Source organism: Plecotus auritus (assembly GCF_963455305.1).
Source record: "Plecotus auritus genome assembly, chromosome: 7".
In the NCBI taxonomy this organism is placed as follows: Eukaryota; Metazoa; Chordata; class Mammalia; order Chiroptera; family Vespertilionidae; genus Plecotus; species Plecotus auritus.
Window position 1 is genome coordinate 166,052,621 of NC_137774.1, and position 27,878 is coordinate 166,080,498.

Consider the following 27,878-nt stretch of genomic DNA (forward strand, 5'->3'; position numbering starts at 1 on the left):
TAACCAGCTGGTCTTTTATTTTCTGTGATCAAGACTTTAAACTTTTTCTAAGGTGGTTAAGGTTGCACTAGGGCTTTTGTATTGTTTTCTGTTAACAATGACATTCTACTATTAGGGCATAGATCATTTTACTAGAATAGGTTAGTCAGGCAACTAAATTGGTGGCCGCATCCCACCTTCAGTGCTGTGATTGAGGCAGACAATGCACCTTGGTGTGAAAGTGGTCCTTCAGACAGAGAATCCTAGGGGAGTGACTCATGAGATTGGCCACAGTGCCAGTTACTGTGCCCTCTAATTGAAGGTCAAGTCCCTCGGACATCTTAACTCCCTTAACACATAGTTGGTATGGGACTGCTGGCACTTTCATGTTTCCCTTGAGCTTCATGTGCTTATTTTCATCATTAATATTTAAGATCCCTTGAAGAGGTATAGGTTCTTCAACAATGATTATTGAAAAATGGATAAATGACTGAGTGCATGGATGGATAGATCACATGATGCTTCCATTTGCATAACTGTTGTTAATTGAAAATGTCATTTGGGCACTATTACTTTGACTTTAATTTCAAAAATATAAATGTTTAAATTAAAATGTTTAGGTCAATACCCATAAGTTCTGGCAGGAAACATTTATGAGGTAATAGGAATATAATTATACAACTTGAATTATAAAATGGGGGTTGTTTATAGATCTTTTTTTAAGAGGAACATAATTTCTCACAGTAAATTGGCCCAAAGAAGAGCAAAAAGTGCAATTCCTTGTGAAAGATATTGATAAAACACACATGTTTTTCATTTCCCAGATCCATTAAATGGGATCCCAGCTTAGAGAGCCAAGAAAACACCGAAGAGTTCCAAATATTTCCCTACTGGTGAAATGAAATGACAGAAGGACTTTGACCTTAACAATGAATTTTCCAAATACATCTTACACGATATCAGAATTTTAGATTAAATAAATGTTCTTACTGCTATCTTTTAGGGCATGAAATCTTAACTAATTATTTAAGGAATATGAACTGATAAAAAGTCAGTTTCATATAAACTCAGATAAGAGCAAATTTAGAAGATAATTTTCCACCAAATGATTACATTATAGAGGGAAAGAAATGATATACATGGAAACTTGGATACTTACGTTACCAGTTGGATAAATCCATTCTCCTGTGTGTAACACTGCTAGAGTAATTATGGCTTCTTATGACCATCGGAATTTTTTTGGACAGAGGGTTCTGTACCCCGTCTTTGTTTCCAGACCTCTGTGCACACCAACAATGCCCTGAATACCAAACTCTCTGATCATCACTATAAATGCATTATCTGGTTTAACACTCCCAAATCATCATGATGTATGTCTTTCTATGACCACTTATCAATGAGAAATCTGAGGCACTACATAATGGACATGAAGGGAGTAGACCCCCTGGACAGACCTGGTGGGATACCTTGGTTATCACATAAGGTCACAAACGTGGAAGTGATCAGAGAGTTTCACAGTAGAAACTTAGGAATAAGCTCAAAGGTGGAATCACTGGAGAAGAAAGACTGATGAAGTACCATCCCCCTAGGCCTCATCCACTCCCTGGAAAGCCACCACCAGCAGCCTTGAAGAAGGCTTATTTTAGAGGACTTCCCCATTAGAACATGGACATCTCAATGGGCTAAGGACATAGAACATTCGACATGGACTAAAGATTTTATGAACATAAGACTCCATCTTCAATCTTTCATGTCCTGGTTAGGTTTGGCAGAAGACGGGGGTCTTCCACACAACCTCGGAACCGCAGGGACACGCCCTCATTTTCTTTTGAGTCAGTGAAATTGATTGTAAAGTCAGTCACACAACAGTAAAATTGCTTTCACTTTTTGGGAGCTTGTTTGATTCCAGGTAGCATCCTCCTCGACAAGCTTTTACTAATATGCAATCTGCTCAGTTACTCAATTCTGGTTTTTCCAGAAGGTCTGAGAAAAGGGCTCAAGATCAGTTTATATCTCGCTTGCTTTGAAGAAACCCATTTATGTTTGTTGAACCCAAGGCCCCTCAGTCCTTCCTGACAACAGATGCTTTTTCCTGAAGCACACCATGAGCTGCCCAGAGACACACTTTAGGAAAAGCTCTTTTATGGGATGAATAGAATACCACTTAGAGTCTGTTTGTGCCCTTAAAGCAAAAGGCATATACCCAATATACTTCACGCACACATAGTGGACAGAAATCTAAAGCTTTAAATGGAATTGGTGAAATTGAAACTCAAATCGATGGTCAACATGTATATTTTGTCACAGTTCTGCATAGCTGAATTAAAAAAAAATTCTGCATGGGACCAGGCATCTTGAATAAAGTATGAATTATAACAACTAACCTCAACTTGATACATAACCTGTGGGACTCTCATCAACAACTTTCTATGTATTATTAATAGCAAGTAATGGTAATTTTTAAAATTAACTGAAATTTTCTCATAAGAAATAATTGGAGGAATATCATAGCAGGAAGATAATGAGTTTCTATGAAAGAAAATTCCTGCCAATGGGAGATCAGACTAAGAGGCAAAGTAGTCAGGACATAAGAAAATTCAACTTCATTTGAATCTTCTAATAAATTGAATCCTTGGAGTATTGGATGAAAAGCAGGGTCCCAGAATACATTCCTTTTTATATATACAAATAAATATACATTTACATCAGTATGTATTAATATTCTAGTGTCATGTAACAAAATTAGCATAAATTTAGTGGCTTAAAACAGCATTCTTTTTTATTTATTTATTTATTTTATCATCTCACAGTTCCAAGGGTCACACGTCTGGGCCCATGTAACTGATCTCTCTGCTCTGTCTCATAGGCTGAAGTCAAAGTGTCCAGAGTTGCAAACTTCTCTGAAGCTCTGGGTTCTCTTGTCAGCTCTCTGATTGTTTAAAGAATTTAGTTCTGCCCTAACAGGTTTGGCTCAATGGATAGAGCGTCGGCCTGCAGACTGAAGGGTCTCAGGTTCGATTCCGGTCAAGGGCATGTAGCTTGGTTGCAGGCACATCCCCAGTAGGGGGTGTGCAGGAGGCAGCTGATCGATGTTTCTCTCTCATCGATGTTTCTAACTCTCTATCCCTCTCCCTTCCTCTCTGTAAAAATCAATAAAATATATTAAAAAAAAAGAATTTAGTTCTTTGCAATTTTAGGACTGAGGTCCCTGTTTTCTTTAGGCTGGAGGTCACTGGAGCTCCTAGAAGTTGCCCTCAGGTGCCAGGCATGTGGCCCTCTCACAGTGTGGCAGCTAACTTCTCCCAAAGCCAGCAGGAGAATTGAGAGAACGGACATGTCCATCAACCCAAAAGTTTCCTTGTTCCCTGTTGTCACCACTCCCTCAAGGATTGTGTGCTTTTCAGTCCCATGGAGCCACTTCTCTGCTTTCTGACCCTACATTAGTTTCCATTTTCCATAATTTTATATGTCCTTTCTTTTTGTTGGATTCTTTCTCTCAGAATAATTATTCTCAGATTCTTCTGTGCTGTGCACATAACAGCAGTTCATTTCTTTTATTGTCAAGTAGTGTTCTATTATTTGGATATAAGATGAAGTATTTAGCTATTTACCTGCTGATAGACATATGGGTTGTTTCCAGTTTGGGGCTATTACAAATAAAGCTTTTATGAGCATTCATGTACAAGTATTTGTATGGACATATACTTTCTTTTCTCTTGGGTAAATATCTACAAGGGAAATGGCTCGGTCATATGACAAGTGTGTTTGTAAGTTTTTAAGAAAATGTCAATAGATTTCAAAGGGATTGTGTGATTTTTACATCCCTACCAGCAGGGCAGGAGGGAGAGTTCCCGTTGCTCGGAAGCCCACCAGCACCTGACTGGCAAGTTTCTGGTTTCTTTGGTTTGGTTTTGTTTTAGCCATTAAAATATCTCATTTGTGGTGATTTACTTCTGGTTTTAGTTTACTGTTTTAAAAATTATCTCAGCATGTCGTAATTTGATGTTTTAAGGGAATGCATCATATGAAACCTCAAAAAGCAATTGAAAGGAGAAGGTCCTGTGTCTCATGTTAAAATGTGTGCTCTGAGGAGATAATGAACAAAAGAACAGACTTTGTTATCAGGGGTTTCGGTCTAATGAGCCTGAATTGACTTTCTTTATCCTTGAGTGATGCCCATCGCTGGCACATGTAGCCCTTGCCATCATAAAGTGATGTTGAACTTATTAATAAAGACCTCTATTTTTAAAGCAAGGGTCAATAAACAGCATATGCTTTAAGTCCATTTCAGCAAGGAGCTTGGACACTGGCCCAGCCAGATGGGCACAGAGTCAGGAAGGGGAGGACAGTGGCATATGGCATTTTCAATCTGGGGATGACAGTGCTGCTACGCCACCAGCCCGGGAGATCCCAGATGAGGTTTAAAGCATTCCTATCATGTGGCTTCCATTTCAAGTGAAATAGAGCGAGCTCACACGTGTCCTGCCTAGTTTCTCACACCATTGAGTTTATGGCCTGAATTGGGGCTATTTTTTCATTCGGGAGGCAGCATCCAAAAGATGCTGTGATCAAAGACGCTGTAAACGGAGGAAAATGCAGTCGTCTGTCTTCCGGTGTGTGTTGTTGTGGACAGGCGCAGCACCTCGACAGGGTATTACATCAGAGACGCCGCGGTGATCACTTCACATACTTTCTGTTAAAAGCCTATGATGCCGCCAACACAGAGAACTCTGGAGTATTGTCCCCTGTAAAAATAGTAAGAAAAGATGCATTATGACTGAAGAAATCTAGTTCTAATCATTAGAATAGGGACAAAATCATGACTTTACTAGACGTCCAGGTAAAGCTGATGGTGTGGACACACATGGCTACTTTCTGTCGTATTGGAAATTCACTAATAAAATATTAAAAATATTAAAGGGATATTTTTTCTAACCAGAAACCTACAAAGACAATTCTCTATGTCTGACGACATGACAGGGGTGAAGTAATGACATGCTCATAGACACTAAACAACTACCCCCCAAAACAGATGAGCCCTTAACTGGGATTGGAAGGGAACTGCACAAGAGAGAAATCGATCGTGGTTTACAGCACTCAGGTGTGGCTAGTGCTCCCAAGTGCTATGAGCAAACACTGCATTTTGGCCTAACAAAGTGTAGCTTGACCATATGATGATGATGACGGAAGATGCGACTGCGTAGGTGTTGAAGATGCAGGGAGGGAGGTGGGGAGTTAAGGGCTAAATCCTCGTTTTCCACAGTGCACAGTGAATGGACAATGCCTGGTGAGAAATTCTTGTTAGCTCTATGGGGTACATATCAAAATGCTTAACTAAAAATTGATAGGGGAAGGATGGAACAGTTCTCTGTTTTATAATACAGCGTAGAGAGCAGTTTATCTCTTATTTTATATGTATGTTAACATGGATAAATATCATTTTAGAAGTGTGGCCTTAATCGAGTGTGTTTTGTGTTGTGGATTTTCCCTCTAATGAAACATCCTTTGTTGTCAAATGGAGGAATCTCCGTGTTGTGCTCTGTCCAAAGTCAAACCCAGGACCTCTTATATTTGGCCCTATTTCTGGGGATATAGAGTTTAAAGTTTTTGCCAGATAACTCTTTTAGTGCTCCGGATTGATCTTCATAATTGTAGTCTTAAATTCCAATCCCCCAGCACTCACTGTGCCAAACCTTCAGACCTCTCTGCTCAGCTCCCAGAACCTTCTAACCTGTGTGCCAGGGAGAGACCTGGTAGTGAGGGAAGGGAGGAGAAACTGACAAGTGCCACTGAGGTATTAACCAGGGAAATCTGGTGAAAAATTCTTTTTTGGATACCTGTCAGTCTATCACTTTGAATCTGTTACTCCAGAGCTTAAAATATCCACTAGTCACAAACTGAACATACTGTGGTTCAAAAAACAGGTAATCGTTCCATCACGTTAACTTTGATCTTTTAGATAAGACAGCTAAATTTAACATCCGAGTAATTAGCCTTTTGGTCACTTACTAAACTAAGGGAAAGGAAGATGAATTATGGGAATCACGATTTTTATTCACATACGATTATGTCCATTGTCTCATTTTCATTGTTGACACAGGAGAAGTTGCGCAGATCCTTTTGGAGTTGCGTTGCAAACAGAACATTCTCTTAAATGCCTAATTTAACAAAAGTGGATTTTAAACCTTGTAGAGGAGCTGATGGGCATATTAAGATACAAAGTGTTAGAGAGCCCTGTCTTTCGCTAAAGAAACGCCTGGCTCTATTTATGCTGTGTGCTGAGCACACCCCACGCCTTTCCTCTCCCAGGAGTACCAGCCTTGTAATACCAACCCCTGCCCTGAGCTGAAGAAGACCACGCCCTGGACACCCTGGACACCCGTCAACATCTCTGACAACGGTGGCCACTATGAGCAGCGATTTCGATACACGTGCAAAGCCCGCCTCCCTGATCCAAACTTGCTGGAAGTGGGAAGACAGAGAATTGAAATGCGGTACTGCTCCAGTGATGGAACCAGCGGCTGCTCCACGGATGGTGAGTGGGGACTCCTAGGGTCTGACCCACTTCCATGGACAGGCATGTGACCTTTTCTCTACTCTCAGAGAAGAGCGAGGGGGTACTTTTTCTTTCAATGACTTATGGTTTAGCAATCTTTCTAACAACACATTCCTCTAGAGCAGAACTGGCTGTATAGCAAATTGATAGTAAACAGCCTTACTATAAAAATGTAGTTACATATTGAGATGGTCCTGTGACTTCAACCTTCAAAATAACACTATATTTATAGCAAGGCCACAGTAGTTTGTGGGAGATTTATTTAGTATCAGAAAATATAACGGAAGGGTCAGTGACCTTTCCACAATTCTTTTGGTACTAAAATTTGCAATAAGCTTTTTTTTTTATTTTATTTATCTCAAAATTTGACAAAGAAAACAGAAATCTCTCTCTCTCTCTCTCTCTCTCTCTCTCTCTCTCTCTCTTTCTCTCTCTCTCTCTCTCTCTCTCTCTCTCTCTCTCTCTCTCTCTATATATATATATATATATATATATATATATATATATATATTTTTTTTTTTTTTAAGTGTGCCTGACCAGCATGGCTCAGTGGTTGAGCATCGACCTATGAATTAGGAGGCCATTGTTTGATTCCCTGTCAGGGCACATGCCCGGGTTGTGGCCTCTATTTCCAGTAGGGGACGTGTAGGAGGCAACCGATCAATGATTCTCTCTCATCATTGATGTTTCTCTCTCTCTCCCTCTCCCTTCCTCTCTGAAATCAATAAGAATATATTAATAAAAGAATGCAGCACATGAGAACCCTTTAATAGTCTTTGAAATCAATTTGTCCCTTGTACTTTTATAAATCCCTTCAATGATATATATTAGTAGCATGGGGTAAGCTCTGGGGTGGACCAGAAAATCCACCCTCTGCCTGGGCGTTTCTGCATCATTCTCCATCTCTTCTACCATTCTCATCTAATGTCACACAATCTGGCCAATTCTGAAAAGAAAACATGTGCCCATTGATGGGTCCTCACAGCATGGTTTGGTGAGAACAGCAATAGTAATAATATCTTGCACCCAACCATCTCCCCATATTTCCCAGCACATCTGTGTTTATAATTCTTAGTCTCCTAACGTGAGTGTGATAGAGAAAGCACAGTCACCATCAAGGTCATTTTTACAGAAAGAGCTTTAGACGCAGGGTGGCTGGCCTTAAGGAACCACAGAGCTGGTGAGTCACCACCTTGGACTGACGCAAGTGGAGTAAATTCTTGGAGTGCAAGAAATCTCCCGCACTGTCTAAGGGAAGCTCTTAAATGAGTGGCTGTGAGTGAGGGCCACCAGTACACACATCACAGAACCCCATGCCTCTTAGCGCTGCCAGCCTGGATGCTGGGAGGGCCATCAGCAGCTGCTTCTGTCATACTGCTTTGCTGACATTAACTGTCTAAGCTAATGACATGAACTCTATCCTCACCTCAAACCATGCCGCTTAATGTTGTTCAGCAACCAACAAGCTTGCTTCTTGTTTCTTTGGAAAAAGAGAAGTCTGCTTTAGTAAAGAATTTTGTGTGACTAAGTCTACAATTTAAATAAAACAAATAAACACCATTCACTTATTCCCTTATTTCAGAGCTGGCTGTGAACTATCTTATTTTTTAGGATACCAAAGTAAAAAAAAATAAAAATAAAAAAAAAAGAAAGAAATAGAAAATGAGTAACTTTTTCTATATATTAACTTTATTCTCCTTTCTGGATATAGATTTTGTTTTTCTTCCATTCTCAGATACATAAAACCAAAGCTAATGTTTATTTTAAATGCTAGTAATATAAACTAAGGAAAAATTTTACTACACTATTATAAAGCACAGTCTATATTTCCTCCCAAAGTATCCCCTGGGCATGGCTTAAAAAGACTTCATCTTTCTTGTGTCTTAATGGCTTCAGGTTCTAAAGAGCATCCACACGTTTTTGGTATTGATATCTTGGAAATACAAAATTGGACTTGCTTGCCTCTGACCACACAAGATGAGGCTTAATTGTGAATAGTTGTCCTTTATTGATTAACCACAAAGTACTGGTTCCTCACAGCAAGACGTTTCTAATCCATTTTCTCCAAAGAGCATCCTGCCTTGGTTTCTGATTCGGTTTTTAAATAAACAACAAAATTATTTCACAATGGATAGAACTGTTGGTGCATTTGCCTTCCACACTTAACCAGAACTTTGTGCATACTTAGAGAGTTTTTGGTCAAACTGTGTCATCCTGCCTACATTTGAGAAAATTACTGAATGTTTTCTAGTATTGTAAGTGGGTGGCATGTTCAGTTAAATGCACAGGAGTTTTGACTGTGGCTAATTAAATGAGTTAAGTGCAAAGTGCTCGGAGCAGACCTGACCCACAGAATTCAGAGTCTGTTTCTAACAAGATAACTCCCCACTCTCAGCCCCGACCACCGATCGCTGCTGCTTCCGTGTCTACATTTGTTCTTGGGGAAGCACGTCTTGCTAGTAAGTGGGCTCTGAACTTCACGGGAGCATTTGTTACAGGACAAGGTCATGCAGGGATGTGCTGGGTTCCGGGCAGTGAGCTCAGCCCCATTGCAGGGACCTGGAACACACACGTGTCTCCACGGCCTGGGATTCAGATGCGTGAACTCCACACCTTTCACCAGCCTTATTTCACTTGGCAAAAGTTAACAGGGGAAGGACCGGGTTTAAAAAATGTCTGAATCCAGTTCTGTTTTTACAGACCATGTTCTTTTTTTAATTTTTTAAAATATATTTTATTGATTTTTTTTTACAGAGAGGAAAGGAAAGGGATAGATAGTTAGAAACATCGATGAGAGAGAAACATTGATCAGCTCCCTCCTGCACACTCCCTACTGGGGATGTGCCCACAATCCAGGTACATGCCCTTGACTGGAATAGAACCTGGGACCTTTAAAATCCACAGGCTGATGCTCTATTCACTGAGCCAAACCGGTTAGGGCCAGACCATGTTCTTGATAGTGAGTCCAAGGGCAGTGTGTTGAGGAATTCCCAAGGGAAGTGAAAAACTTGTGTTTTCTTTGTAAAAAGTTTCTCAGAAAAATAAGTGAACTACAAATGCAAGGCCTAGAGCCTGTGTGAGGACTTTGCCACATTCACAAAGTGAGTTCTTATTTGCACCTGTGATCTAATAGCAACTGCAGAGAAAGACACGTAAGTTATGGGAGGTTAGCACTCCACTGCTTCTTTTTTCAATTTTGGGTTTTGAAGTGCAAGAAGTGTTCCGCTAAATTTGAGGGTGTGGTTACAGGAACAGAGCAGGCCGCAGGTACACAATGAAAGTTAGACTCTGGTCATTTCAAGAACTGACACCTTAGCCTTTCCCTTGGCAGGTCTCTCTGGGGATTTCATGCGTGCCGGGAGATACTCTGCCCACACCGTCAATGGGGCCTGGTCAGCCTGGACGTCATGGTCACAGTGCAGCCGCGACTGTAGCAGGGGCATTCGGAACCGGAAGCGCGTTTGCAACAACCCTGAGCCCAAGTACGGGGGCATGCCCTGCCTGGGCCCGTCCCTGGAATACCAGGAGTGCAACATTTTGCCTTGCCCAGGTGAGTGGATTGAGGAATCTGAAAAAAATCAAGGGCCTTGGAAGACCTTTTGATGTAGGGGAGGCTCAACCGGCTTCCCTGGCTTTATGTTTATATATGAGAGAGAAAGAGAAATGCATATTTTGGAGATATTAAGGGTTCAGTTTCAAACCACTGCAATGAAGCAAATAATGCAATAAATCAATTCACATGCATTTTTTTTTGTTTTCCCAGTGCATATAAAAGTTATGTTTACATTATGCTATAGTCTATTAAGTGAGCAATAGCAGTAGGTCTAAAAAAACATTGTACGTATATTAATTTAAAAAAGACTTCATTGCTTAAGAATGCTAACCATCATCTGAACCTTCAGCAAGTTGTAATCTTGCTGGTGGAGGGTCTTGCCTTCAACTAATCCCAATAAAGCAAAGTACAATAAAATGAGGTATGCCTGTATATACAGACATACACATACAAATATATAAACCACAGATTATATCTTCCAACAGCATTGGCATAAAAACAAATAGAACCTAGGCTGCATTATATTCACGTATTCCTTCAATTTCCAAGAAACGGAAACATCCTCATGAGCACCTGTGAGCATGGTCAGCCCTAGGCACTGTGCCTGGTGGAGAAGTCAGCCCCACTGCCATAGTCAGGAGATAGGCTCCTGTCCTTGAAAGTGGGGCCTGGCCCCCACCCAGGCTCTGATGGGCCCGGCCCTGAACTGGCTGCTGTTCACCACAGATTCCTGTTCCAGGTAATAGTTATCAAGGGTGACCCACCAAGATGCCTTGGTCAGCAGGAGTCCACTTTTTCCTAAGTTGGGTCTCTAAACACACACTCTTCTCTCTTGGAAGCTGACGAAAGCTGTGTCTGGGTCTTCCTCCTGAGACCTAGCTTTTCACTTCTTGGAATTCCCAAAGAAGCGCCGAGTGCATAAAATGAACTAAAAGAGGCCCTGGAGCCTCTGTCTTCCTGGACAGGGCCTTGTCTGCACACACAGCCCCACAGGCTCCTCTGCCTTGTCTGCCCTCTCCTACCGCAGCTCTGGGCGGGGCCCTCTCACATGCATCTCTTCCCCTGACCTTCCCACAGAGAGAGGATGTCTCGCCTGATACCTCAGGCCATCCCTGAGTGCTGATCTGCAGTGTGTGCTGCCTCTGACTCGGTCAGAGCGGAAGCTCCAGGAGGGGAGGGGTTGTGGTGAGGGTGTCACTCACTCACTGTAGTGCCCTCACTCCCAGAACGGGCCTGACACACACCGGGAGTGCTGACAGTCACTGATGAAGGAAGGGAAAGCAAGCAGTTGGTTCTTTATCTTCCTTCCTTCAGTCAATTGATCAGCAAACATTTTTGGATAGCCTACCATGCACTAGTCACAGGGTAAAGAAAGGTGCAGTGAGATGGTGCAGGTCAGAAGGAACCTACAGTTCAGTGAGGAGGCATCCTGTGAATAATGCCAGCCCCGTGTGGTCACCAGCTATTGGACTGCATATATTGGATATAGATGCAGTGGTTACATCAGCTAAGGACCCGCTGAGCTGGAATCATGGCCACTGCCCTAAGCAGGCTGCCCCTGAGCTCAGTCTGGAGGGAGTTGGACAAACAGACAAGCTGAGATGGGAATGGGGGGGGGGCGGTCATTCCAAACACCAGATGCAGTGTTTTGAAAGATACAGAAGCTTGAAAGTATAGCATCTCTTGCAGTAGGTATAAGCAACTTGCTGAGTTCTTTGAACAAGAAACTGGTTGAAGCCATACATTTGGTGGATGGGTAGATGGATTGATGGATGATGGTAAAATGGTGAGAGGATGGCTGGCTGGCTGGCTGGCTGGATGGATGGATGGATGGATGGGTGATAGATGAATGGATGGATGATGGATGGGTGAATGGATGGATGGGTAGATAGATAGATGATGGATGGATGAATGGATAATGGATGCATGGATGGATGGATAATTGAATTATTAGTTGGATGTTTAGATGACAGCTGGATGAGAGGATGGGTGGACAGATGGGAGATGGATGGATGGATGGATGGATGGATGGATGGATGGATAGTGGACTATGGATGATGAATAGATAGATGATGAAAGGATGGTTGAATAAATATGTACATTAAACTAAAAATACACAGTTCCCAGCTTTGTAGCTGAGGCTCTCAGTAATGTCCCTGCTCGTGCAGCAGCTCTGCTTCTCCTGTCTTTGCCTGAATTTCTCCAGCCTCAGGAGACTTCAGACCATCCAGCCTTCCCAGCCAAGTGATGCTGAGGGGCTGGGAAAGGTCACAGAGCCAGGGTTTTCCCACAACCCAGGCACTGAGAGTGGAGGATTCCTCCCCCAGGGCTGGGAGGGAGATTGTGGGCGGCATCCTTAGATTAGGGTCGGTGCTGTAACTGAGAAGGCAGGGTGACGTGGGAATGTCAGGCTCACTCCATGTCCTCTTGCCTCCCAGGCTCCAGACATGAGTCCTCATTGATGTCAGCAGAGCGGGCAGACTCTCCAGATTCCAGGATGCTGCCTTGTCCTTGAGAGCAGGCTCAGTGCCCATGTCAGAGATATCCATGAGCATGGGCTGGTGGCTGTGTTTATTTTAGTTTATTTGATGGTCAAGACGGTATCATGTATATATAACCTTAATATCTTGAAATAGCTGTGTCTTCATTTTCTTTCTGAAAGCCAAGATTCCATAGAGGGTTGTGAAAATATTCAGAGTTGCCCTCTTCCATTCCCACTTGGGTGTGGGTGGATTCGAGGGGCTGAGTTGGGCAAATGTAAATTCTCTCTCCCACCTCCTAGAAAATTCCTGAACACATGAAACATGTAACTCATCAAGGAGGGGTCGAAGCCTTCAGGGCTCTGAGTGCAGAGCTGCTCAGCCATGAGGAGGTCCAGTTACAAGGCTATTTTTACCTAATTTCAAACACTCTCCTTATGAATTTACTCTCCCTTAGCCCCATTTGGTCCACGGTACACATGTGCAAATGGCCACTGTATTTTATTGAAAAGCAAGCTTCCTCATTATGATTAAGTTTGAAAATAAATCTAAGCAAACTAGGTGAGTGTAAAATATCTTTTAAATTTGATCTCCAGTTCTAATGTGTATGACAAATTGCAACACGGTAAAATTATTTTTTTCAACTTCTTGTGTGTTGATCCCTCTAGTACCTTCACCTACATAATTTACCTGCAACAGTGAGAAATAGCTTGGTGTTTCTCCTCTCCTTTTCTCCAGTCCCTGTTTGATTCAGAACTCTGACTTCCAAATTTTGGCAGACCAAGGTAGAGACTACAGGTGTTTCTTTTTACTAAGTAATGGTCAAATTCAAATAACATAGTTCCTTTTGTCTTTTTTTTTTTTTTTTTTTAATGAAAGCAGAAAGTGTGAGTGAGAAAGAATGGAGTGATAGTCTGACACAGGGCCGGACTCTTTGAATCAAATTGTGTTTACAACACAGTGTTGTTAGCTCTAGCACAGTCTTGCATAGCAGATTCATGCTGCATGACTAAGACCTCATACCGTTGAACAGCATCTCTTCATTTCCCCACCCCCATCTCCTGGCAACCTCCATTCTACTCTGCTTCAATGAGTGACAATTTCAGATTTCACATATAAGTGGATCCATGCAGTATTTGTCTTTCTTTGGCTTATTTCGCTATCATCATGTCCTCCAGATTCATCCATGTTGTGGAATATAACAGGATTCCCTTGGTTTTAAAGGAATATCACATTGTACATATATACAACAGTTTATTTTTCCATTCATCTATCAAAGGACATTTATGTTGTTCCCACATGTGAGCTATTGCCGAGAATGCTACAAGGAACATGGAAGTGCAGATATCGTTCTGAGATCCTGATTTCCTTATGTTTATATATATACCCAGGATTATTGGGTCATATGGTAGTTTTTTAATTTTTTAAATTTACTTTTTTTAGGAACCACCATACTGTTATTCATAGCACCAATTTACATTTGCACCAACTGGGTACAAGGGTTCCAATTTGTCCACATCCTTTCCAACACTATTGTCTACTGTTATCTGTTGTTTTTTGACAATAGCCATCCTAACAGATGTGTGGTAATATCTCCTTATGGTTTTGATTTGTATTTTCTCATCTATTAATAATGTTGGACATCTTTTCATATACCTAGTGGCCATTGATCTGCAGGTTCACTATGCAATAGCAAAGTCAAGGATCTTCAGACCACATGGTTGCTCTAAGTCCAGTTCCAGTGCCCATCTAGAATGAGGCATTGGAACTGAGCCCCAGATAGCCTTGTGTACATTCAAACATCTGCACTCTGTGACACCTGCTATTCTGAGGCACTCTGAATGATGTGTGCCTTAGTGTGGGGTGTATACACATACCCACTTGAGACCAAGCTTCAGCTCACTTTACAGTGAGAATAGACATGGCAGTGGGTGTTTGAAAAGTTTAAAGTTCTAGGCAAATCTCTGCCTGCCTTCCTTTTCCAGTATTATAACCAATGTCAGATATTCATTCTCACTTTCTGACATGCTTATTGCCTATTAGGGAAAATGTTGAATTCTTCAAGTCTGGATAAACTGACAAATCACAAAATTCCCACTTACATGTCAAAAATTTTTTTCTGTTTTTACTTTTTTGCAAATTAAAATATCATCATAAACATGATGCTTCTGCTTATATGTCCCAAAAATGCTTTATTTTTATCTATGCCTATATCTAAAGAGACATATTATGTTATAAAAAGATGTATTAATTCACCATGGGTGTATTCAAATATAAACTAGGTCATTCTACCTAAAATAGCCTTATGTCTTTAACGATTTTTGGCATTCCCTTTCTTTGTTGCTTCTGTTTTATTTTATGAAGGATGTGGAGAAAATAAAACATGATACTATCTACATATTGTAAAAGCAAACCTGTCATCAGCTTTTTTATGCAGTTTGATGTGGTTATGATTGCTTTTGCTAATTGGAGTCTAATGACATCTTGACAAAGTCCTGAAGCTTTGCTCTGGGACTCAATAAAACAGGGCAGGTCTGGCTGACAAGAGGGCAGATCAGCAAGGTGTTAGACAAATGGCAGATCATATCTGACAATGTCAGACAGAAGCCAGCGTGAGGTCTCAGTTTAACAAGCAGGAGGGAGCACTGAGAGCCAGGTGGGTCAGCTGACCCAGTGCTCAGGAGGGCCCTCCACAGGTATCAGAAGCCCAGCTCGGGGTCACAGGCAGGCATGGCAGTAGTTCATCAGGAACCGGTTCTGCCTAATGTCCGAGTTACAAAACTCGCGTTCATATCCAACCTGAAGTCCGGCTGCAGGTAGCAGGCCCTCTGTGTAGTCCTTCACATAAACACACTGTCCGGTCTGCATGGTATGGACTTCATTTGGTTGTTTGGTGTCTGCATCTATGGAGCATCCCCGCAGTTCTTCCTCAGAGGACCTGTTACCCTTCCTTTATCCCTCTGTCCTGGAGCAAATCGTAATCCTATTACGTAGTAAGGAAGGCTGTGACTGGAACTGCTTGTCCTTGGCTATAAGTCTCCTCTGGCCAACTCGACTGAGTGGTTAGCAAAGGCGAGAGCAAGGTAGGGCGTCACATAAATCACAGCTGAATGTGGTTCAAGGTTATTCCCAGGGATGGGGATTTTCTGTTGCATACACTGTACTCCTTTGTCATCCTCATGCTTACATGTTATGTTTAGAGATATTTCCTGAAGGGGTAAAACAGAGGAACCGAAATGTGAAGGGAGGAATATGCAAAACAGGTTCCCTCAAACAGGAAGACCCCCTAACACCCTACTGTGGGTGGTCAAGTGGCTTCTCGGATATGGTCCTGCCTGCACACTCTATCTGCAGCCTCATCTATTTGGTCAGCTTTGCATTTCAGAAGCAACCTGACTCTGTGTCTTTTCCCAGTGGATGGCGTGTGGTCTTGCTGGTCCTCCTGGTCAAAATGCTCAGCAACATGTGGCGGTGGACACTACATGAGGACCCGCTCCTGCACAAACCCAGCCCCAGCCTACGGTGGAGACATCTGCCTGGGGCTGCACACGGAGGAGGCGCTCTGCAACACGCAGCCCTGCCCTGGTGAGTGGTGGGACGTTGGGACAAACGTGGCCCTCTCCTTGACTTAGAAATGATGAATTGATGATGCCACATCATCGGTACTGAAAGAGGAGAACACTTCCACCCATCTGCCACCCTGCCTCCCTGGAACTGACTTCATAACACATGTTCTGCAATAAAATGGTTCTCAACCTGGCATAGTTTCAGATCGAGTAGCCGAAACGGGTTATGACAAAGCCTTTGCAAAATATTTCATTAATCTCAGCTAATGAAATCTGAGATTGTGTGGTTGAGAATCGGGGTGGGGAGCATGCAGGTACCGAGCTCTGAGGCTGTCTGACAGCCTCAGATGAGCGACCCAGTCTCCCCATCTGGAATTAGCTTCGCCTTCTGACATGGAATGACTTGGGATGAAGATGAGACCTAACTTTGACACTGAAACAGTTTTACTTTTTTTTTTTTTATATGTAACTTGCTCTTGTATTTCTTTCTAGAAGGTTCCATGTATATTGAAAGGTGCCTAAAAACCGAATTCTTATAGTCATTCTGAAAACGACACATTTCTAAGGGAAAATTGTACCCTTTACATGGATTTCTCTTCCCATTGGGTCAAGGCACAATTTTGATTTCCAAACTCTCTGAACTACAAAGATAATGCTTGCATTTAAAAAGAGGGGGAAAGCAAACTACATAATAAAATACTTTTATGTTGATTAATATTTCATAAATAATATTAAGAGTTCATTTTTGTAACCTCCTTACTTCAAATATGAGTATTTTTCTGCCACACATCTGCAGGCCTGGGCAAATGTAACACATCCTGGCAACTCTTGCACTTTAGGGTGAAGGTTCCTGTTATCACTCAACTCTTGGCCTTCACCCAAGACTTGTGCATTGATCTTATGAGCAAACACAGGACAAGATGAATTCTGCCTCAAATATAGCCTGACTTTGGGATATTGATTCTGCAGAATTGTTTTTTATGAGAAGAGAATGCTTACATTGTAGATTTCTCAGGAACTCAGCAACCGGGTTTTCTCGTAGATGCCCCTGTTTCTCTTGCCCAAGCGCTGAGGCCTGTGGGAGTCTCTCAGGAAAGCCTGTGAGGGCTGCTCTTAGCAGATGAGAATTGCCCTGATGGAAATAGTGTCTGCCTTGATGATTTCTGTTCCCCTGCCACTGACGGCCTGTGCACAGTTGGACATCAGTGATTAGCTTATTGAGCGTCTAATTCAATCACTTTAAAGCATTCAAATAATGTGGTTTCAGCATATGTAATTCTAGCACATTATTTCAGGTCAGTGATAAACCAGTTCTTTTTTTCATGCTCGTGTGTATTTTATCTAATGGACTTTTATGAAGATAGGAGTACATCTTATTTATATACAGGCCCATTAAAGCTGATAGGAGGGCATAAAGTCATATATGTAACATGACAGTGCTTCCAGGGTGATTGATCTTAGTGCATCTTGCTGCCTCTTCTCCCCGCTTCTGGTCACTGCAGAGAGCTGGTCGGAGTGGTCAGACTGGTCAGAGTGTGATGTGTCTGGAGTCCAGGTCCGCGCCCGCCAATGCATACTTCTGTTCCCCGTGGGCAGCCAGTGTTCTGGAAACACCACGGAGAGCCGGCCATGTATATTTGATTCCAATTTCATCCCAGGTAAGGGCAGAGTGTGAGCAAGATCACTGCCTACATCCAAAGTGGAAATGAGTCCTCATTTAGAGTTGTAACTGTCCTTTGAGGTCCCTTTTGGTGAAACAGATGATTCTGCCAACTCTTGTATTTTCAGGGTGATTAAAGTGTAGGTTTATAGATAGCTGCAAGTTTAGACTTAAATTTAGCCTATGTGTTTTAAGATTTTTCAACCATAGACATTTTTAAGCACAGTGTTATTTCTACAATTTATTGACTATAACACATGTGGAAGATTTTGCCCCAAAAATGCAAGTGGCGCATTTGGTTATTTTAATTATTAGGTAAAATGTTTTGTCAGTGCTTGTATGCATGTGTTTGCACAGAGAAGAAGGACCATTTTCTTTATGAAAACTTAGTGTATTTGGGAAGGGGAACCCATCATGGCTCTTATCTTGGAGAAGAGGGGACTGGCCCTCTTGCCACTGCCTTTCCTATGTCAAATCTATGCCACTGCCTTTTCCATGTCAAATCGAGTTGTTAGTGGTAGGTGATCACCTGTCACCTGCGCACTATACTGTAGGTCTGGTGTATATACTGACAGATCATCTCACACATGCCTACTGTGTGGGTTAGGACTGAGACATGGACTAAAAGCAGAGACCAGCCTTTACAAGGCAATAGTAGGTAATAGCTTATCTTCCTCCATTTATGGAAGAGATAATGTTTTAGAGAAAAGTATAAGCTTATACTTGTAGGGCACTTCATTCATGTGTGGTATAAAGCCGCAATATTTATGTTGTTGTTTCCCTTTTTAATCATAGATATATTTTTAATTCTTGGTACCTAAGGAAAAATCAATATGGAGAGAATAGTGTTTGTGGCATCCTGAAATGGTGTTTCATTGTGTAGGTGGATTTCTCCTCACAATGATGTCTCCCATTGTGGCATAGCAGAGCATAAATGGGCTCTGAACAGGAACTTATTGTTCTGGCCATTTCCTTGGAGCTCTGGTGGATCGGTCCCCTCTATAGGGAATGTGACAAACCTGCTTTGATGAAACAAAAGATCTGAGGCAGGGAACACCACAGGCCAACACTGTGGGTTCCACAGCTGGCAGGATGCATTGTCACCGAAAATCCGCTCATTCTCTGGCCTCGTTTTGAAGCTAGTGCCCTGGCTATAGCTCAGGGGACCATTGCACTTTCTATCTGTGCTAATGAATCTCACCCCTTCCCAATCAAGATGACCTTGACCAACTGCAGCTCAAGTTGGTTGAACAAAGAAACAAATATAATTTTTAAAAATCAGGCTTTTGGAACTTCGACTCACATAAAACTCAGTATCATTGGCTGTTTTGTAAATGAATCACTGATACGATATTTCTTCCCAATACCCTTTACACATTGTGATTGGATTTTTCTTTTTCCAGAAGTATCTGTGGCAAGATCCAGTAGCGTAGAAGAGAAAAGGTGTGGGGGTAAGTTCTTCCTTTTAACTACAGTCTAATTGACTTCTGATATTTTCTGCTCTTTGGCCAAATGATGGTTCTATGTTTCTGCTGTTGGCAAAAAACAAAACAGACTGGAGAAACTCCTGGATCCCAACCACCTTCTGCTTCGGTAGTATACATACAGATAGCATTTGACATCTGGATTAGTGGTTCTCAAGTGGGGTCTCTGAGTCAGCACCACCAGCATCACCTGGGACTTGAGAGAAATACAGATTCTCAGGCCCCACCTTGAGCTGCAGAATTAGAGCCTGTTTGAGTGGGACTGGGCACTCTGTGGTTTAATAAGCCTCTTTAGGTGACTGATGAATGCTAAGCTTTATGAATCCGTGATCTTGATATCTTAATACTGTATAGGTACTAAATACAGATATTAGAGTTCCCATGAGTAAAACAGTATTCCAGCAGTTTGTTTATATTTATAAATCCTGGCAGCCTGCTGGAATGACAAAATTGTAAGGGGGCATAAGGTTCTACTGGTATATCTCTAGAGGAACATTTTAAATTTCCCAGAACCCTGAATGACAAAAATCAACATTCTCTGGTTCAAGTCTGTGATGAATTTGGACTTTACTGTATATGACTATTTTGTCTGGAAGGGAGGGGTTGACTGTCTGAATATCCAAGCCGAGTCCCTGTCCACCTTTGCCAATCAACAGCAACACAGTCTTGTCGTATGTGTGTGTCCATAGACTGATGACCTATTAATAACCACCCCTACTGTAATCCACCCACAGGGGAGTCCCAGGCGACTCAGCTTATGCTCAGGTGGAATCTGGAGCTTCTAGGCATATCTTAGGAATGTACTTACCATTATTAACTACATTTAATAAGAGTTCGCTTTCTGCTTATTCAGCCATCTTCTAACACATTCATTCAGTGTTCTTTGCTGAGTACCCACTCTGTGCTAGTTTTATGAGTGGACTGAAAGAGCCCCCTGGAGCACACAGTCATATCCTCAGAGGAACAATGTCTGGTGCCTCATCTGTGTCAGGTCATTGAGTCCACAGACTGGCAGTCACTAACTTGGGATCCAGCTGGAAGATGAATATAAGCCACTTTAAGTAAAACTAATCATGAGAATCCCCTAATATTTTGAGATCAGCTACTCCATGCCAGACACTGTATTAAATGACAAGAAGGATCCTATTTGATCCTCACAAAGAACATTCTTGTAGGTGCCAAAGTCCACAATTCTTGATGTAAAAAGAAGAATTGGAATTAGGGAGGGGTTTTGGAATTGAACACTTTTCAGAATGTAGATGGGTCATATGGGGCATATACTGGATATTACATAATGCCCTTCAGGGTCTGGGTCCAACTTCATAACCAGTTCCTTTAATGATGCTGCGGTGACACATGGGTGAACTGAATGTGCTAATGCTTCTCCTGGTGGTTCTGGTCAGTTCTGCAGCAAACGCGCAGGTCAGGTCATGCCTTGTTGCCAGGTAAGTGATGAGAAATCACTTTTCAGAGATTTTGGTTTAGGGAATTGTAGAAAATTATCTGCCATGGGTTTTTATCTGCATTTTATATGTACGGATTGTGAGGGTCAGAGACATGAGACCCTTGGTTGAAGTTCACATTCACACAGGCAGTCAGCTGTGGAGCCCAGGTCAGATCCAGGCAGTGGGGTCGCAGTGAACATGAAACTTGGAGCACTAGAGAAAGGGGCCAGGAGGATTGTGTTGGGGGACTGGAGCCACAGCAGCCCTGGTCAGGTGACATGCTTGGACAACACCCAGGGTGCAGGGATGTCTGCTGCCCTCAGAGGCAGTGAAGACCCAGAGTGGGTGGTGTTTGTAGGGACTGGTCCTGTCTTGAGGGAGGCCACCAGCTGATGTCTCTGCATAGTTGGCAGTCTGTGCCCATTAACCACAAGTCTGAAAACCACTTTCCTTCGCCGGCCCTCTCGGTGTAAACGGAGGGGAGTCCTTCCAAGGCTTTTAGTCCTAAAACATCATGCAATGCCCATTTGTGTCCTAAAATGCTGCTTCTATGTGTCTGAGCTAGGTGTGCCAAATGGCTTCCTAGAATGAAGCCTTGAGGTGCTATTGATTAAATCATAGAAACTTTAATTACTCTGCACTATTCAAAACTAAGTCGTTTTTTTTTTTTAATTTTATTGTTGAATGCATTACATATGTCCCCTTTTCTCCCCTCATTGACCCCTTCTAGCCCGCCCTCCCCCACCCCCCAACCTGGGCCTTCACCACCCTATTGTCTGTGTCCATGGGTTATGCATATATGAATACAAGTTCTTTGGTTGAAATCTTCCCAAAACTAAGTTTTTAGACTGCTGACATTGACATACCAGAATAGTTGGGTAAGAGGTCAAATGGATTTGATTATTGGGCTGATATGTAAAAACAATAACATCGCAAGGATGTTTAAGGAGATAACATTGATGTCTTTTTTTAGTGTGTTGCAAAAATCAATCACATTTTGCACAGGAAATCAGGCAGTTGAATCAACTGGGTAATTGGTTTCTATTCCAGCTTTGCTGACCAAAAAATCCCAGCCAAAAAAAGCATATTCAAAGCAGAGTCAAACTAAGCAAATTCAAGAGATTTAATAGGCACTATTTTTCCTTTATGCAGAAAAATGTGAGTCTTTTGAAATGTTTCATCTTAGAGAGCTATTTTTAGTTGCCTGTGACACACAGACTGTATAATCGTCATAAAGATGTCAGTGGCCCCAGCCTTCTCCGGGCACCTGTGGGAATGATTCATTTGATTAACGATGAAGTATCTGCATACGGATGGAGCCCTACATCTTCCATGTGTTATAATAAAATATGTTATCCGTGCGGCAGGAAGTACTTACATCCGAATCTGGCATCGACCCCAGGGAGTCTGAACCCTAAAGTATAAAGCCATGACAACACTGTGAAACCCACAGCTCCCGTGTTACAGCAACACCTATAGTGGGCGCTGGGGGAGTATCCTCGATGCTTCATCCAACTGTCCCAGACAAAATCAGGAAAAGCCAAAGATTAATCAAGTCCTTTTACTTTGTCAAACCATTGGCCAAATAACCAAGAAGTGAAAACCTGAGGTGGATAGAAAACTGAGGTCATGTCTTTGGAGTCTCAGTGCAGGTAGGAGCCTGTTAGCTGTGCTCACGGAGAACCGAGGAGGCAGCCTCAGCACAGTGTTCTCCCCCGCCCCCCACCCCCACCGCCTCCCCCGGGGAAAAGGATCCATCTCTCAGGATCCTGGGAAGAGCTTGGAGAGAGAAGTCAGGGGTTGGGGACAGACGAGAGATATTCAGCGTCTGCTGCATATCATAGGTGAGGTGAAGTCTGCTTGAAACATCCTTGTTGCGGATCCTGGGTGGTTAAGGTGCAAGTACTCCAGCACCTGGGTGTGGGGGGCAGACCTGTGGGTCTCCTCTCCCTGAGTGCCCTGAGGGCTTCGCGTTGCAGCTCTGCAGACCCATCTGGAATTGACAGTGGTGCCCAGCAGGCATCGCCACTAGTTCCATTTGGGGCCCTGTGGACAGGTAGGGAAGGGGAGGTGTTGAGCATGGGTGACAGTGCACCCTTTGGTGGCCAGTGGAAGGGACACTCTGGGGGAAAGCAGGGGAAACATGTAAGGCCAGTAATCCACAAGCGACTGGCTAGCCACATGGGGCCAACACAGCAGAAAAAGGCAGGTCGGTTCTGCTTTACCTAATTTTCCCTAAGCCCAGCTTCACCAGCTCTGCCCACATGTTGTCTGCAGTCTCTGGAAGGCTTGAAACTTTCATTGTAAAGTGTTTTACAAACACACCATGAATATCTATTTTGTTGTTGTGTCTCAGACTTTATGCAGGTCTTGCTTATGTTACCTTGAGGTCACTCAAGCCAGTGCTATATCATAGTCATAAATCCAATCCCACTCACTTTGCCAACGCTTTGTACTCATAACTCAAGGAAAATAACTCAGAGTCTATCAAACAGGAAAAAAAATGTAAAAAGAGGGTCATTCCATGACCATTAAAAGATCATATTTTATTCCTTTGACACAAATCCTTTATTTCTTTTTTTTAATATAAAGAGACCAATTTATGTATTTATTTTTCTTTTTTAAAAATATATATTGTTATTGATTTCAGAGAGAAAGAGAGAGGGAAAGAGAGAGAAATATCAATGATGAGAGAGCATCATTGATCCGCTGCCTCCTGGACACCCCACACAGGGGATCAAGCCTGCAACCCGGGCATGTGCCCTGACCGGGAATCCAACCCTGACCTCCTAGTTCATAGGTCGACACTCAACCACTGAGCCATGCCGGCTGTGCTTCTCTATTTCTTTGTAAGATCTCTCCTTTATTTATAAGATCTCCAAAATACAATGTAAGTGAAAAAAATTGCTACCCAGGAAAATATGTATGGCTGTGCGTGCACACACACACACACACACACACACACACACACACACAGAAGTGTGCAGAGAACCTCGGAAACAGCACACCAGAAAGTGGGTGTAGTAGTCCCTAGGAAAGAAAAAGACTTCGTATGTTTATATTCCCTGTTACACTTTCTGATGTTATATAATGTGTTTATATTCATAATGAAAATATAATGAAGAAAACATCAGCATTATGTAAGTGGAACGCATTTTTAAGTAAATGAAATAAAGGGAAGGGGAGAGAGAGTCTGGCTGTCAGGCGAGCAGTGCTAGAAGCCGTGAATGCATTCTCCCTTCGTGGGAGGGACACCCAGCCTGTCAAGGAGCCTGAAGTATATGTTTCCTACAATCCCCGTAGACTAGAGAGCATGCTGCACTTGAAACTGAAGCACATTTTTGTATAAGCTTTACATTAAAAAATTAAACAAGCTTCTGCTAGTGCATGAAGGTGACCTCCAAAAGTCTTGATTACGATGCATTGCTTTAAAATATACTGTCTCGCCTTGAGAATTGTTTGGTGGCCATGCTATTTCGAAGGAATTGGCATTTGACGTCTTTAATTTTGAATGGATACAGGGCTTTCCATTTCGTCGTTCTCTTTTCACCAAAGCACTGAGCTGTTGCGTAGCATGTTCCTTCCCAGTGTAGCATCACTTTCAATGCTGTCTTCCCAGAGTTCAACATGTTCCACATGGTCGCTGTGGGGCTGAGCAGCTCCATCCTGGGCTGCCTTCTCACGCTCCTCGTCTACACCTACTGCCAGCGGTACCAGCAGCAATCCCACGATGCCACCGTCATCCACCCCATTGCGCCCGCCCCGCTCAACACCAGCATCACTAACCACATCAACAAACTGGACAAGTATGACTCGGTGGAGGCCATCAAGGTACGGGGTGGGCAGGGGCCCTGGGGCTATTGGCAAAGCACACTGGTGGTGGCACAGGTGACAGGGCGGGGGTCAAGGTACTAGACTCTCACTCACAATGAACTGCCTTTTTAGCTTTGCTTTGCCCGGGGAACATATTGGGAATGTAGCTAAAAATAGCACCTGGAAACAGCAACAAGTAAAATGCTGTAAAATATTAGGTCATTGGCTCTGTCTCCACTGTGCCTTCTGCAGCCACACGGAGGTCATGCCAAAGATAAGAGCTCCAGGCCGAAGACCGATACACACTGGGCAGTGGTAATGAGGGCCAGGGCTGCCCCTTTTAGGAATCACAGGGTGGCAACCTGAGTATTATAAGACTATCTTCAAAGCATTGTCAAGCATAGGGAAGCTCTATGTGATCTAAAGGGGCTGTGAGGCTGGTGGGTTTTGTTACATTTCCCCAATTGGTGATTAACCCAGTGTTTTCCCCAGAAAGAGTAAATGACCAGTCTCCTCCTCATTCCCAGGAAGCAGGAGCCAGAAGGGTATTGGCACTGGAGCTGGCAGACCTGGGTTCCTGAGTCACTTACCAGCTATTATTCAAACTCACTGAGCCTTTGTGAATCAAACAGGGTAATTTATATGAAAAGCCTTGAGCAGTGCTGGGCAAAATAAATGCAGTTGTAATCCCAGGCATTTTGCATCATAGGTCAGACTACAAGTTAGTTACTCCTTTGAACCTCAGTTTCTTCATCTTTAAATGGGTATACTAGTAACAGTATGTATTAGTGACTGCTGCCTGATCACTAATAAATCCTTCTAGAACTTTTTTTCTAGAAGGGGAGTTAGTTTGATCCTACAAACCTTCATCTTTATTTTGGACCTCTCAATATCTACCCTCCCCCTAAGGTAGTTCAACTCTTGGAAAGTGCAGGTGCCTATAGTGACTATTAAAAAGGAAGAACATCTGTGGCCAGAACGCCTGAGGTAGACACCATCTAACAAGTGCAGAAAAGGAAAATAAGTCATTTGAAATTCCATGCATTTACTTCAATAAGTTCCATCAAAATGTCTTATCCCTATACCTATTCAAGATAATCAGAAAGCTGCTTACATATCTCCTCAGTTATATGTGATAACGTTCTATGTGAGCAGTGCTAGAAGCACTAAATGCATTTTCCAAGCGTTTGTTCATTTGAATCTGCTAGAGTTTTAGGCTTCCTTGAGGCTTAAGTGTAGGTTTTCTAACTCTAGGGAACTTCCTGCCTAAAACTAAAAAATAGGCTGGAAGATGTCAAAACTTGCCAACCTCATTCCAGTTGTGAGGCAAATCCCTGTAAGGCCAACAGTGTGAGGAAGCAGGTAAGTGAGGAAACACATTTTCCAATAACGGGGCCTTAGGAGAGAGTGTGATTCAACATAACCATCTCCCAGTTACATTCTCTTCCTGAAATACTACTTATACCTTTTATTTTTATGTTTTGCAGGCATTTAATAAAAACAACTTGATCCTAGAGGAGAGAAACAAATATTTCAACCCGCATCTCACTGGGAAGACTTATTCTAATGCCTACTTTACAGATCTCAACAATTATGATGAGTACTAATAACTCTTATATTTTTTGGCTTCTTGTAATTCCCTGGTTCCTCAAGGCCTGTGCTCCATGTCTGCCCATGTTTTGGAGACTTCAGAGATGAAGTTTGGATACATTTCAAGTGCATTTCAAGCCAGGAGTGTCCCATTGCTGCCCCAAATAGATGTCCTTAAAAGCAACAAAAGTCTAAATATCACAATGTAAAAATCTGGTCTACAATACTTGTTGAATGAGCCATGGTGTGGAGTTTTTTTTTTTTAATTTTATTGTGTTCAGTCCATTTTTCTAATAAGTCAGTTGTTTCCTTGAGCTTTTTAATAAATGTACCACCTACATTGGAAGGAGTCTTTAGAAATAGGAACCTCTTCTTGCTTTTGAGCATACATCTTCATGATGTTTTAATTCAAGAAAATAGTTCACTTTATATGAGAATACCCCTAGACACACACACATACACATATACACAAACACAAAGAGTGCTTAAGTCCATAGTATTGCTAAAATGAAGAATATGAATGTGGCCATACAGTGATTCACCATGGATCTCCCATCTTCCCAATCTGGAGAATACTGTGGAATTCTTAGAAGCAACTTGTGTGTTTAGACGTGGAATGATTCTTGCCTGAAAAAGCTCAGGATGCAACCTGGCTTGCATCTGCAGAGGCGGTTATATAAGGTCTGAGACATTGCACCCGTGGTCTTCATGAATTTCCTGTGTTACCACTCGGGGAGGTGAACAAAAAGAGCGGAGGCACAGACACGACAACGGGGAAATTGTTCTGCAGGTTGCTGTGAAACTAGCCTTATTCTGACTTTTGGATTTCATGGCATTCCAGGGAGCTCCTGGCTGCACAGTTGGCCTGGGTGCCCACCTCTCTGGTCCATTGTAACGTCCTGAAGAGCCAGTCTGTAAAATAACCATTTGTTTAGCATTTGAATAGACTCTACACCTCCTCTCTCCCTGCAAAGAAAAAAATCTTGAACATTAATGACGACACTGAAGAAAGTATTGAAAGTACTGAAATATGATTGAAAACAACTTTTTAAAATTTTCCATGTTTTGGACAGTATTGAGAGAACTGACGTTTATTGAAAGTCAACTTTTATTTCCCAGTATTGATAGAACTAATTGTGGTGACATGCCCCTACCAAGAGCATTAATTATATGTTAAGCTCGCTTTCTGCCACCCATCACTGTACATAGTGAACTGCTCCCCAAATTCCTAGCTGTCATTGCTGCCTTCGGGTCAGGTGAGGGGGAGATGTTTAGCTCTGGTGCCTTTTGGTTTTAATCTAGTGTTGCCTTCCCATCCACTAACTCCCACTTCTCCCTGCATGGAGGCGACAACATTTCAAGATATACCTTGAGAAATCAGGGTATCTGGATATGAGGTTTGTAATGATCCTTGTGGTTCTGAGCATTTTAGAGTGCTGTACAATTCAGAGTGGTCCTCAGTAAGAAAAAAAAATAAAAGAGGATAAATTATTCATCAACAACTGATGTATATCACATGACAGTTGGTTGAATAATTACTGAAAGTAGGAACAAGATTGAAAGTCATCATCGAATGCCTCGGGGCATTGCGAAAAAGGTGTGGGTGGACATTGAAATATGTTCTTATTGATCAATGAACCTTCAGATCTGTGAAACTATATAGTATGGGCACTGAGGAACATAGACTTATTAGCATATGTGTATTTTTACCCTACCTGATTTGGAGAAACAGCTTCATACAGTGTTGGGAAA

General features: G+C 42.4%; 1 protein-coding gene across 2 annotated transcripts in view; it reads left to right on the plus strand.

Annotated features, from left to right (window-relative positions):
- Window positions 1-27,588, plus strand: part of SEMA5A (semaphorin 5A) — a 400,847-nt gene extending 373,259 nt beyond the window's left edge. For both annotated transcript variants that reach the window (XM_080679990.1, XM_080679991.1), the window contains 7 exons: window positions 6,289-6,514; window positions 9,867-10,085; window positions 15,983-16,153; window positions 17,637-17,792; window positions 19,198-19,245; window positions 24,343-24,554; window positions 26,024-27,588. In XM_080679990.1, coding sequence (XP_080536116.1) covers window positions 6,289-6,514; window positions 9,867-10,085; window positions 15,983-16,153; window positions 17,637-17,792; window positions 19,198-19,245; window positions 24,343-24,554; window positions 26,024-26,143 — 1,152 coding nt within the window. In that variant the 3' untranslated portion in view covers window positions 26,144-27,588. The remainder of the gene's footprint in view (window positions 1-6,288; window positions 6,515-9,866; window positions 10,086-15,982; window positions 16,154-17,636; window positions 17,793-19,197; window positions 19,246-24,342; window positions 24,555-26,023) is intronic.
- Window positions 27,589-27,878: the final 290 nt, after the last annotated feature.